The sequence below is a fragment of the Chanodichthys erythropterus genome, chromosome 7 (genome assembly GCF_024489055.1).
Source record: "Chanodichthys erythropterus isolate Z2021 chromosome 7, ASM2448905v1, whole genome shotgun sequence".
NCBI classification, from domain to species: Eukaryota; Metazoa; Chordata; class Actinopteri; order Cypriniformes; family Xenocyprididae; genus Chanodichthys; species Chanodichthys erythropterus.
Window position 1 is genome coordinate 8,548,218 of NC_090227.1, and position 12,596 is coordinate 8,560,813.

The 12,596-nt window shown below is 38.2% G+C and overlaps 1 protein-coding gene across 4 annotated transcripts in view; it reads right to left on the reverse strand.

Annotated features, from left to right (window-relative positions):
• The window catches only part of veph1 (ventricular zone expressed PH domain-containing 1), a 153,139-nt gene that overhangs the window by 55,529 nt on the left and 85,014 nt on the right, over positions 1-12,596 (reverse strand). For all 4 annotated transcript variants that reach the window (XM_067388985.1, XM_067388987.1, XM_067388988.1 and 1 more), the window contains exons 7-8: positions 2,384-2,601; positions 822-1,046 (exon numbers count right to left, since the gene is read on the reverse strand). In XM_067388985.1, the coding sequence (XP_067245086.1) occupies positions 822-1,046; positions 2,384-2,601 (443 nt within the window). The remainder of the gene's footprint in view (positions 1-821; positions 1,047-2,383; positions 2,602-12,596) is intronic.

Sequence of the window (12,596 nt, forward strand, 5' to 3'; positions counted from 1 at the left end):
TTGGTCTGCTCGTTGGGTGTGCACCAGGGTTCAGATGGCAGCCTTCACTCTTATTTAAATGAACCACACTAACAGACCCCATTGACTTTCATAGTAAGAAAAAAAATACTATGAAAGTAAATTGGGCTTATCAACTGTTTGGTTACCAACACTATTCAGAATATCTTCTTTTGTGTTCAGCAGACGAAATAAATTCACTTTTTTGGGCTTCAAAATAGTGAGCGCCATTCACTACCATTATAAAGCTTGGAAGAGCCAGGATATTTTAATTTAAAATACTCAGATTGTGTTCGTCTGAAAGAAGATAGTCATATACACCCAAGGATGGCTTGAGGATGAGGAAATCATGGGATAATTTTCAGTTTGGGGTGAACTAACCCTTTGAGAATGTAAGTATATCCAGTTTTGATTCTGATTGACTTTAAGACTTCTATCTAATATATTATAATTAATTCTGCAAATGAGAGTTGTTCACATTATTACAAGGGTTTTCAAACGTTTTTTTTTGATGCCACGGACCCCCAAATACAGTATAATCATCCCCCAAGTCAACAATATATTCTCATTTATAAAATATATGTCTATTCAGTACATTTACTTTTAATTTACTTTTACATTTTTACTTTTTAAATACTTTTAAGTTGACACTATTTTTTCCCCACAATTATAGTGCTGTTAGAGAAACATAAAACTATGACCATGTCAACTATAGCATAAAATGTAATTAAGCTCATGATTTTCAACCCATCTTAAAAAAGCAGAACAAAACTGTAATAATCTTAATTTCAGTCATTTTGAACTTATCTTTTCATTGTACCCACCTGTTGAACCTCATCTCTCTGCGCTCGTCTCGAGCTGCTTGACCCAGACTGTGGCGTCTCTGAGGACCAGGAGACTCGTCCTCTCTCTCAGACTCCACCTCTTCATCGCCCATCTTCTGTTCAAAAGCCTGGATCTTCACCTGCAGACGCTGGTTCTCAGCAAACGTGGCAGAACTAGGCTTGGCTTCACACGGCCTGGACAAATCCTGCACTTTCTCCTCCTCTCTGATGCACAAAGGTAAAGGCAATGTTCAGAAAAGAATACTACAGCATTGCTTACTGGATACTGCACAGTATGTACTGTATACTGTTTTAAAAACAGTATTTGAATTAGTTAAATTTATGCAACAATCAATGTCACAAACAGTAGATTGTCATCACATGCGCATCCTGTTCTGGCAAGGTACATTACAATAATGTAAAAATGGATAATTTGTATTAATTCTTCATATATATATATATGAAGAAAGACAAATCACAGTTAATAGATTGTTCCTTGGAAGATGAAGATATGGCACATTATATGGGAAATAGTACCTCACACAGTGTACTCTTTTTTAAAAACCAAACATCATCCTGGTATTTTAAACATACAGCTAAAAAAATGTACACGAACAATCTCAGAAAGAGGTTATATAGAAAAATAACCCATAAAAATGTGAACTAGTGTATATTACATGTAGTTGTAGTGTATACATTTACTTTAACACAGCTCAGCATGATAAACAGGCCACAACAGAGTCTGAGTCTGAATCTAAATTGAGACTTCTTATTGACTTTTGTTGCTAAATTAAATTTTTTGTTTGAATGTAGTCTAAACACTGAGTGAATGCAGTTTAGTGTCATTAAATAAAAATATCAGACTCAAGACATCACTGATCAAGATCAGAATCAAGCATCCCAGAAAGCCATGAAATAATAATTTATTCCAAAAACATGAACACTGAAGTTTTGAAAGCTAGGTATAACTTGTTAAACTAGAATAGAAAGACATATATATGCAATAAAAAAAAAATCTATAGTTCTAGTTGTAACAAAGATAATTTTGAGATAATTCAAGATGTTAAAATAACTTTCAAAAAGCAGATAAGCAATAAAGACAAGAAAAAGTAGAGAAACAGTTTTCTATCCTAACACTTTTTTGTTAAAAAAAGTGCTCTATCCCATATTTCATTCAGTAAATTTATCTTTCTCAGTCATCTTTCCTACACAGCAAATTTTTCCTCAAGAGAGCACATATGATACAGAGAAATGGACAAATGTTTCTATCTGAAGTACAACTCTTTACCTCATCTTTCTTTTAGCAATGAAACTGCCAAAACGCAGATTAACTGAAGAATTTTGCAATGGTGAGTGTTGACAAGCAGACAAAGGTCTGTGGATTAGGGAGCTTTTAAACAGAAGTTAATCTATCATAATAAAATGCCAATTACTGCAATAAAACTGATCACGCGTGTGGTTTCAAAAACTAATTCTGGAACATGTCAAGGCTATTCAGGAAATCAAAGCAAGCGACAGAACTGGGAAAATGTGTGTGTGTGTGTGTGTGTGTGTGTGTGTACCTGCTCAGTGTACTGTCAGCCTCCAGCTTGCGTCCCAGCAGCCGAGCGATGGCGGTAAAACTGTTGCTCATCCGGTAGATGTCTTTTCCGCCGCCGCCGAGGATGGAGGTGTAGCGATCAGTCAGGCAGCGGATTTCCAGCAGTAGTGTGTGATGTGCGCTGTGCTCCATACTCGCTAACAGAGACACCAGATACTGCAGCGCCCCGCGGGCCTGGACCTGCACATGAGAAGTACATGTAAAATGTATTGTAATTGTATATCAAGAATCCAAGTTGATTGGCAACCATCAATAAGACAACAGCCTTCAATTAGACAAATGATAACAATGTGTGGAGTCTTGTTTATTTTGATTATTTATATCACCATGAAATTATATTTTTTATGGAATATTGCAGTATTTATTATAAATTATTTATCTGTGCAGATCATATTATTATTATTTATTTTTTTTTAAATATTCATGTGCCCTCATAATCTTTAATCAAAATAACTTCCCCTCCCTCATGGAGTGAAATCTCTTCTCTGATGACGTGTTTAATGGCAGGAGGGTGGGGCAACCTGTCACTCACATGACATCACAGCAATAGCAAATCACAACCCTCCAACGATCCAATCAATTCCATGGACAAAATCAAGTCCTGCACTATAGTTTTTCTTGTTAAAAAAGCCATTTCGCTTGAATGTTTGTAAAAATGTACATCTGAACTTCCGTTTTCATGCCGACTTTAAACATTGGTCTTTTATCCTATTGCTGCTGTTTCACTTCACACTGTGCCTATGAATATTCACATACAGCCTCCTGTGGATTATTGCTTAAAGGGATAGTTCACCCAAAAATGAAAATTTGAAGTTTATCTGCTTACCCCCAGCGCATCCAAGATGTAGGTGACTTATTTCTTCAGTAGAACACAAATTTTTAATTGTAACCGTTGCCGTCTGTCAGTCAAATAATGCGAGTGAATGGGAACTCTATCAATAAGAGTTGAAAAAACTTGCATAGACAAATCCAAATTAATCCCTGCGGCTCGTGACGACACACTGATGTCCTCAGACACGAAACGATCGGTTTGTGCGAGAAACCACAGTATTTATATCATTTTTCACCTCTAAAACACCACAATGTCCAACTGCGTTCAACACTCGATTAGTGAGGTCTGATTGCATTCTGACAACGGCAGTGATTTCTCGCACTTATACTTCAATGAGTGCGAGACATTACTGTCGTTGTCAGAGCGCGATCACTCCCATTATTTGACTGACAGATGGAAACGGTTTCAGTCAAAAATCATCATTTTTTTCTATTGAAGAAACAAAGTCACCTACATCTTGGAATCCCTGGGGGTAAGCAGATAAACATAAAAGTTAAATTTTTGGGTGAACTATCCCATTAATTTGCAAACATTAAATTATGCTTAATAGATGTAACAGTCAAATATCAACATATACTGTAGCTACACTACTGTTCAAAAGTTTGGGACAGTAAGATTTAAAAAGGGAAAAAAAAGAAATTAATTGTTTTATTTAACCACGATTCATTAAATTGATCAAAACTGACAGTAAATACATTTATAATGTTACAAAATATTTAAAACAAATGCTGTTCTTTAGATTTTTTTATTCATCAAAGAATAAAAGAAAATAATTAACGAAAATATTTAGCAGCCAACACTGGAATAATAAGAAAAATAATAAGAATTCTTGAGCACAAAAATCAGCATATTAGAATGATTTCTGAAGGATCATATGTCACTGAAGATGAAGGAGTAATGATGCTGAAAATTCAGCTTTGCTGAATAAATTACATTTTAAAATATATTAACATAGAAAATTACTGTTTTTACTGTATTTGTGATAAATAAATAAATAAATAATTTAAATAAATCCAGCCTCGGTGAGCATAAGAGACCTCCAAGAACATCAAAAAAAAAAAAAAAATCTTATTTGTGTATAAAAATAGTTTCATTCAAGTTTATTTTTTAACAATGCACATTAACTAATAAGCTGTTATGCTATTGCTGCTGATGTTGATCTCTTATTTATGATTGTTATCATTAAGATAACAGTATTCCTGAACATTACGTAAGTTTTAATCATTTATAATAATGTTTTGAATAATTTGAATATAATTATTTAATAATAAAAAAAAGTACTATGGTAAAATGGTACAGAGATCATAAAGAATGATTTATACCTCAAAGTATAAAATTATAAAGTATAGTATAAAACCATTTTACATTTGAGATAAATAACAGATCTTTTTAAATAATAAGTGACTGGCAGTAATACAGGACATGTAGTGCAATAAACACTATTTTAAAATATCAAGAAAGGTCTAGAAATAGAGTAAAGGTGATGATACACGGGGCAACTTTTTAAGCAATGTTGCCGAGCAACGTGGCTTGGGCACTTTACCATTGAGAATGGTCAAAAAATATCTATGTTAGGTATCCAGATAGAAATTTGTTGCCCATTATCATTGGGAAAGTTCCCAAGCAACATTGCTTAAAAAGTTGCCCCGTGTATCATCACCTTCACATTAAGATCACAGCATGATGAATTCCAAGAAAAGGAAGTTTCTATGAATGTAGTACACAACAGGGACTATATTATGTCTTGCACAATGGGCGTGTATCTGGCTGTAGCTGTAAGCATATCGAAACACTATTTTCCATTTCTATTTTAAACTAATGTTTTGAGTGAGATCCACATATTTTTTTGCCCAAGTCAGAGTGGTGACTCAAAGCAAAAACTAAATCAAACTGAAAGGGGGAGACAATAAATTGTCATATTGGCATCAGCAATTGAATTCCCATTTGAAAACATAAGATTTGTATATGATGATGTACTACCAATGTCTCAGAATCTGGATGTGAAAAATCAAAAACAGCTTTTGATATAATATACAGACTGATCTCCGTGATGCCAGAACTGGGGGTCTTAAGAAACAGTTTGTTCATCCACATTAGGGTAAACAAATCATTAAAAATGATGTTTGTCTACACCATAATAAAATGTACAGTACCATGGGAAAATAAATTATTTTTAGCTCATTGAGCATGAACAAGCATGACAAATTCTGAATTCTGTACTGAATATGAAAACAGATAAAGCCTGGGCAACAAAAAAAAAATAAATAAAAAATAAATAAATAAAACCAGTGTTATTTTAGCATCATTGAGATATGATTGTCACATCCAGTTTTGGTTTTAGTTTGTTTCCATGGACTTTCAGCATGTTTTCATTTGTCGTCATGGTTACTTATTGTTTCATTGATTTCATTGACCTGTTCCTTGTTTAGTTCATCAGTTTGCTTTGCGTATATTACACATGGTGTTTATTTCTCGTGTTGGATTACACTCTTTTGCTTTGTTTAATAAAGTTACACAGCATATTGATCCATTACACCTACCTGATTTTTTTTTAAGTTTTAGTAATTTTGTTGTTGTTGTTGTTGTTGTTTTTAAATATGTCTATAAAGTTTTTATTCATTTTTATTTTAGTTAAGTTATTTTAGTACATTAAGTTACATTAAAATAAAATGAGAAATGACACCTTGGCAACTAGCTGAAAAAAAATAAGTTTTTTTTTTTTCAATTCATTTTTTTATTTTTTATTTCAAGCAACGGAAATGTTTTTTATTTAGTTAACTATAATAACCCTGAATAAAACAGTCAAAAATTTGTGTCACATCATTGTGTCATTCTCAATTGACTCTAAACTAGTCTGCAGTGAACCTGAATTGGTCAAAATAAAACCAGCTGAAACATCAACTAAATAATTCCCCTGCACAATTCTCTCCACTAGATATTATCCCAACTTCTAAAAACATTTCAAGTTGCCACTTTGGTGGTGGTGACTATATGATCATAGTGTATTCATAGTAGATTCAAGAGTTGGATTTTGCTGAATTAGGTAAGACAGTGGTAATTATTTATTATTCATATTGGCTGCCATGCAAATGGAAAACCAAAGCACGCCTATATGCTTACTCTTGAGTCACTTAAATAATTATCAGTATGACGCAAGTTGGCCTGCTGGCATGTGATAGTAGCTGTCAAACTATATGTCAGAATGCCAAAATTGTTATGCAGTCAGATGTTCACACTGAATAAACTAACGTGCCAATGAAGGTCCTGATATACTCATAGCAAAGTTCTTTTTTGTTCTTTGCTTAAGGGTAAAAAGAAGTTAAAAATACATGACCATCACATGTTTATTTATAGCACTTTATACAATAGATTGCTTGAAAGTAAGCAGATTTACAATATTAAACATGAAAACCAGTGCCAGTGTCTCATTTCTTCAGAATTACTATACTACATTTTATATTATAAAGCAGCTCTCCAGTGTGTTCTTGTTTTCACTCGCAGACGTCTGACCTCGACAGACTGATCAGAAGAAATTAACCAGAGAAAACTTCTATGTCAAAGAAGGCGGAGCCTCAGCGCACACCTACCTAGTACATAATCGCCACGGACCAAAGGTAAGTGTTTACCAGCCTTTGGCAAGATGTTTTAAACTCCCAAAACGAACATCAAATGCACTTCATTTGGCACGATTTTGTTTGTTCAGTTTGTTCTTCGATTTCGCTTGAAGTAGATCGGGACCTTAAAGGTGTTTACATGCAAAACAAAATGTAACTGGAAAAACATTAGGTATTGATTTTTTTTTTTTGTGCTTTTTTTAAGTGTATGAGCTCTCCACAATATAAGAATGCTGTTTAAAAGAGGTAATTTTATCAGAAATAAAATTGCCCTTTTTCATGCAAAAGGGGCATTTACATTGAATTCTTAAAGTTAAGTCCCCCTAAAATTAAATGTAAGTTTTTTAGCTTTTAGTATGAATATGTTAGCCTTAAGGTTATGAATAAGCTGGTGTGTTCCAAAACAATGCAAAATGCGCATTTAAGAGATATAAGCATTCAAAACTTACAGTCTCTCACTTCCACTAAAATGGATCACAGATTTTCATGACATCACATCGCACTTCAGCTTCTCGCCAGATCTTCTGTCCAATCAAATGCTCTCTAGAATCTGTGGCTGAAATTGGTCACTTGTTCACACATTTACTAGTTTATATATGGTGAATGGCACATAGTGCACTATATTGAGAATAGGGAACGATTCAGAAAGTGTAAAAATGGCTTTCATTGACGTGAATGAAGTCTGTTTTCGCGTGTCACGTGAATCACCACAGTGCGAGCACAGTTTGCTCTGGTCCAGAGACACGAGAACACAGAGCGGATCATATCCGCTAACCGTGAGACGGCTCAGACCACAAAAGATATCGGTCCCATTTGAATTCTGCACAGAATGCTGTATTTTAAAGTGATATATAGGACATTAGGAGGATAAACGGTTAGAGATCAAAAGGAAACAGGTTTTAGCGAGTTTAACGGCTCTGGCCAAGCTGTGGTACAAACGAAACGCTATTGGCTATTTTAAAAAAAGGGGCAGAGCTGTTTGATATGTCCTGCCCTGTCTTCCCATTTCAGTTGAAATTACGTCAACACATTGAATAATGCTGCGCGTTTCATGACAATTCAGTGGGTCTTTAAAGGTGCAGCTTAAAAAAAATGCTTTTTGGTCAATCTTTACACAATCGTAAAGGTCCTAAAAATGCCCTTTTAGTATTGTAAATTCAAACACAAAAGAAACAATTTCAACAGTAAAGTTAGGATATCAGGAAAGAGCAATCACAGACGGACAAGATTTAGCCTGTAACAATAAAAAGGAAGTAAATGATGAGGTGCAGTTTCTATTCAAAAAGAATGAGGGATTCCAGTTTTTGGCATACGCATGTGAATTTCAGTTGAAATTACGTCAACACATTGAATAATGCTGCGCGTTTCATGACAATTCAGTGGGTCTTTAAAGGCGCAGCTTAAAAAAAATGCTTTTTGGTCAATCTTTACACAATCGTAAAGGTCCTAAAAACGCCCTTTTAGTATTGTAAATTCAAACACAAAAGAAACAATTTCAACAGTAAAGTTAGGATATCAGGAAAGAGCAATCACAGACGGACAAGATTTAGCCTGTAACAATAAAAAGGAAGTAAATGATGAGGTGCAGTTTCTATTCAAAAAGAATGAGGGATTCCAGTTTTTGGCATACGCATGTGAATTTTACAGGTTGAGTGCATATCTAAACATCTGGTTGTGTTTAAATCTGATACGAGCTTTGGACCAGAGATCAAGTCAAGAGTGCCAAGAAAAGCCTTGGCCAGCCAACTCTGTCCCGTAGACATCGGGCTGAGCTCTGGTTCAATAAGCCAACACACTTCATTTTACTGTAATCTCTGTTTACCACCACCACAAATTTATGTTTGGCCTAATGAGATCACTTTCATCCAAAATTATTATGCTAAAGCTATTAGCCAAATTTCATGTGAAAATACCTCACACTCTTTTTAGTTTTAACAAGACTGAAATTTAAGCAAAACAGAACTAATGGCTATTTTCTGAAACCTATTGAGTTCACATGCACTAATACAGTATGCATGCCGTCTCTGACAGACAGCCCTCTGCTGGTGAACTAAATTGGCAATACTACTACTATAGAAAGACTGGTATCGTAGCATTTTTATTGCAGTATCGATTTGGTACCAAAGCAGCACTTTTGACACCCATACCGGTTATGATGCTGCCCTTGGTGCCGGTTAGCACAGAATGCATTTTTTGCTGTTAAAAATGCGAGACGCAGGTCAGCAGAATGAAAAAAGCACAGGGTTTAGAGCAGTGGTGAGGCAGTGGGTAGACGTTGATGAAAAAGGGTGGACTGCTATTTTTTGTCTGATTAGAGCTCACAATTCTGGATATTTTTGTTTAAAATAGAGATAATGATTCTCCCACTATTCAATAGACAACTAAAAATCATGTAATTTAGGTTCTGACAAAATGTAAATTGCTGCAGTCTATTTAAAATATATTTTTTTAAAAACTGGTTTGAATGGATGATTCAGTGATCCACTGTAGCGTCTGGACTAATCAGGCACACAAAATTATTCAATATATTTAATGAATTACCAATAAACTCACTTTATCAAAGCTCTGTGAACCCATCCCCCTAAAACTGCAACTAGCATCCCAAACTAGCTAAACTACAGGAAGAACTAGGTGTCCTGTTACAGATACTTGGACCTTTTACGATCAGGAAGAATTTTGCAGAGACCAGTGACTCATTCTTTCTGAGAAGGACAAATAAACTCTCTTAATCCTATGTAATCTCTATATAACCACTTGGGAAATGTATAAATATGTATCCAATTTTCCCATCTCATGACTTTCCTTTTATAGGCTTTATTCTATGTATTAATTCTGTCTTTTGAACTATTTTGGTATTAATGTTCCATAGTTGCAAATGAATAGTTGACTGAGATCACATTGGCAGCATGTTTGGTATCTACGGACTCCAACTTTCATTTCCTATTTGGTAATTTATGTTACATGTTACTAACTCTTATAACACATTAGTATTATAAGAATCTAGAGGGTTCTTTTCTCATTCATCCAATCCAATGTCTTATGCTAATATCTTGCTACAGAACAAAGACTTGTAAAACTTTCCTCCGAGGGGGCAACTCCTTTTGGCTCAGACACCTTAAGAGGGTGTGACATCTTCACCCCTTATATTCACTGATCACAAGATCAAACTGTGGCGAGGGGGGCGTGGTTCAGCGAGGTCTGCGGCGGGAGAGAGCATCGGGAGATCTTTGGTGAGTGAGCGAGTTACATGTAAATCACGAACACCTGTTTCTCATTTCAGTAATTGGCGCGGAGACAGGTTAAAACGCTGCGAGAAGCAGGATTCGGTGAGAGAGAGGGGAACTGCTGACTCAGCCGCTGGTGCACGACAAACTGGAGTGAAGCCCTTTGTGGATTGTATATGCCGTGACCAAGAGTGAAGCCCTTTGTGGATTTATATGCCGTGACTGGAGTGAAGCCCTTTTGTTTTTGTGCCTTGCACAGTTTTTGTTTGATATTTCTGAATTTTGAAATAAAGCTCAGTCAGCAGTTAAACACCGACCCTATCCCCTTCCTTCCTACACTAAAGAACACTGACTGGGAGGTTCGCCAGGAGACCATCGGGCAGCCGGCTGCGCCTACCCACCTGCCGCTGAACAAAATGGGGCCATGTGACGACCCCGAGGCCTTCCTCGACTTGTTCGTGAGGTCAGCCGAGGCAAGTGGCTGGCCGCGGGACCAATGGTCCATGAGGTTGGTCCCGCTCCTCTCGGGGGAGTCGCAGGTGGCGGCGCAGCAGCTGCCAGCAGAGAACCTCCTGGTCTTTGACGATCTTCGGCGGGCCATCGTCCAGCGGGTCGGCCGGACCCCGGAGCAGCATCGTCAACGCTTCCGCTCCCTGGACCCTTGTGCCACAAATGGCTACTGGCTGAGGGAAGCGATGTGGACCTGGTTATCGATCACGTGGTACTGGAGCAGTTTATCACTCGGCTCCCCAAGAAAACCGCCGAGTGGGTCCAGTGCCACCGCCCCACGTCGCTGGACTCAGCCATCGAACTGGCGGAGGACCACATGGTGGCGTGCCAAGGGGTCGGCGAACCCCTACCATCTGCCTCTCTCTCTCCTTCTTTTAATTCCCCCTCTCTCTCTAAACCTGTCCCTCCACCCAGGTCTCGTCCGCCCGGCCCACCACGTGTTCTGCCCCGGGGGCGGGGTGGAACTGAAGAGGGCCCGTATTATGGGGCGGGACTCCCTGCCGCCGGGCCGGACTCCACTCCTGCTTCTCCCCTCTCTCCGTGTCAACCATTTAACCCGCTCCCTGCCACAAGAGCGGCGGGCAGGTCTGGGCCGGCCTGTTGGCGTTGCGGGGACCCGGAGCACTTTGTGGACAGATGTCCAGTGATGGAGGTTGGGACGTTGATCCGGGTCCCGGACGATCCGCAGGCTGCCCCCGGTCAAGCTGGCGAGTACCAAATACCTGTGAGTGTCAAGGGGGGTACCTATCAGGCTTTGGTGGACTCAGGATGTAACAAACCTCGGTGCATCAAAGCCTGATTTTGTCCGGGGCATTGGATGCAGGCCGCTTGGTTAAGGTTAGGTGTGTGCACGGGGATGTGGTGAAATATCCGTTAGTGCCTGTCATTATTCAATTTAGGGGTCAAAAGCATAGCGTGGAGGTGGCAGTTAATCCGCACCTCCGGCGTCCGATAATTTTGGGTACGAATTGGCCTGCATTTAACAAATTATTGGGGTGTTAATGCTCGGATGCCTCTTGGGGGAAAAAATCGCGGGATAAGGAGGTGCCAGTACAGGCGGGAGAGACTGATCAGGGACCAGTGAGTTCAGCTTCAGGGGAACAGAGCGAAATTGAAAGACTTATTCTTTCAGATCGCGATGACTTTCCCCTGGAGCAGTCTCACGATGAGACGCAAAAAAACGCGTTTGAAAAGGTCAGCACTATCGATGGTCAGCCTCTCCAGCCTGGACGTCCACTTTCTTATCCGTATTTTGCGATCATAAAAGATAGGTTATATCGAGTGACCCAAGAAACTCAGACAAAAGAAGATACGACCCAATTATTAGTTCCAAAGAGCCGCAGGGAAATGCTTTTCCACGCGGCTCATTCTAATCCGATGGCTGGGCATCTAGGACAAACGACAACACTAAATCGTCTCATGACCCGATTCTTTTGGCCGGGCATTCACGAGAATGTGCGCAGGTGGTGCGCGTCTTGTCGGGAATGTCAGTTGGTTAACCCACCGGCCACCCCAAAAGCGCCGTTGCGCCCCCTCCCATTAACACTCTGAGGTCTGAAAACGCGTCGGCGCATTTTGCAGGTTTTTTTTCACATTGCAGCAAAACAGACTTAAAATACTTTGTCATAGAGACATAAGTAATATATCAATTGAAACTATAGAATATCTTCCTTTATTTGTATACACTCAGAGTAAAAACACAATGTTGTGCTTTTTGTAAAATAAAGAAAACTAACATGATGCGTGATTTCTCCTCTCCCTCTGAACGAAGTCGAATCTGATAGTTCTCAGAAAATTAACTGTAACTTAGTGAATACTAATCACAGAAAAATTACACTTATGTCTAAAAAAACGTTAAGATGTCAGGTTTTAAATCATGTAAGTCAAATCGAAAACAAACCTTCTGTGTTTATGAAATCTGTATGAAAATAGAGCCATGTCAGAAGTCTGTGATTCAGCTCATTATCCGCTAATGCGGCCACGCCCACGGAGGGA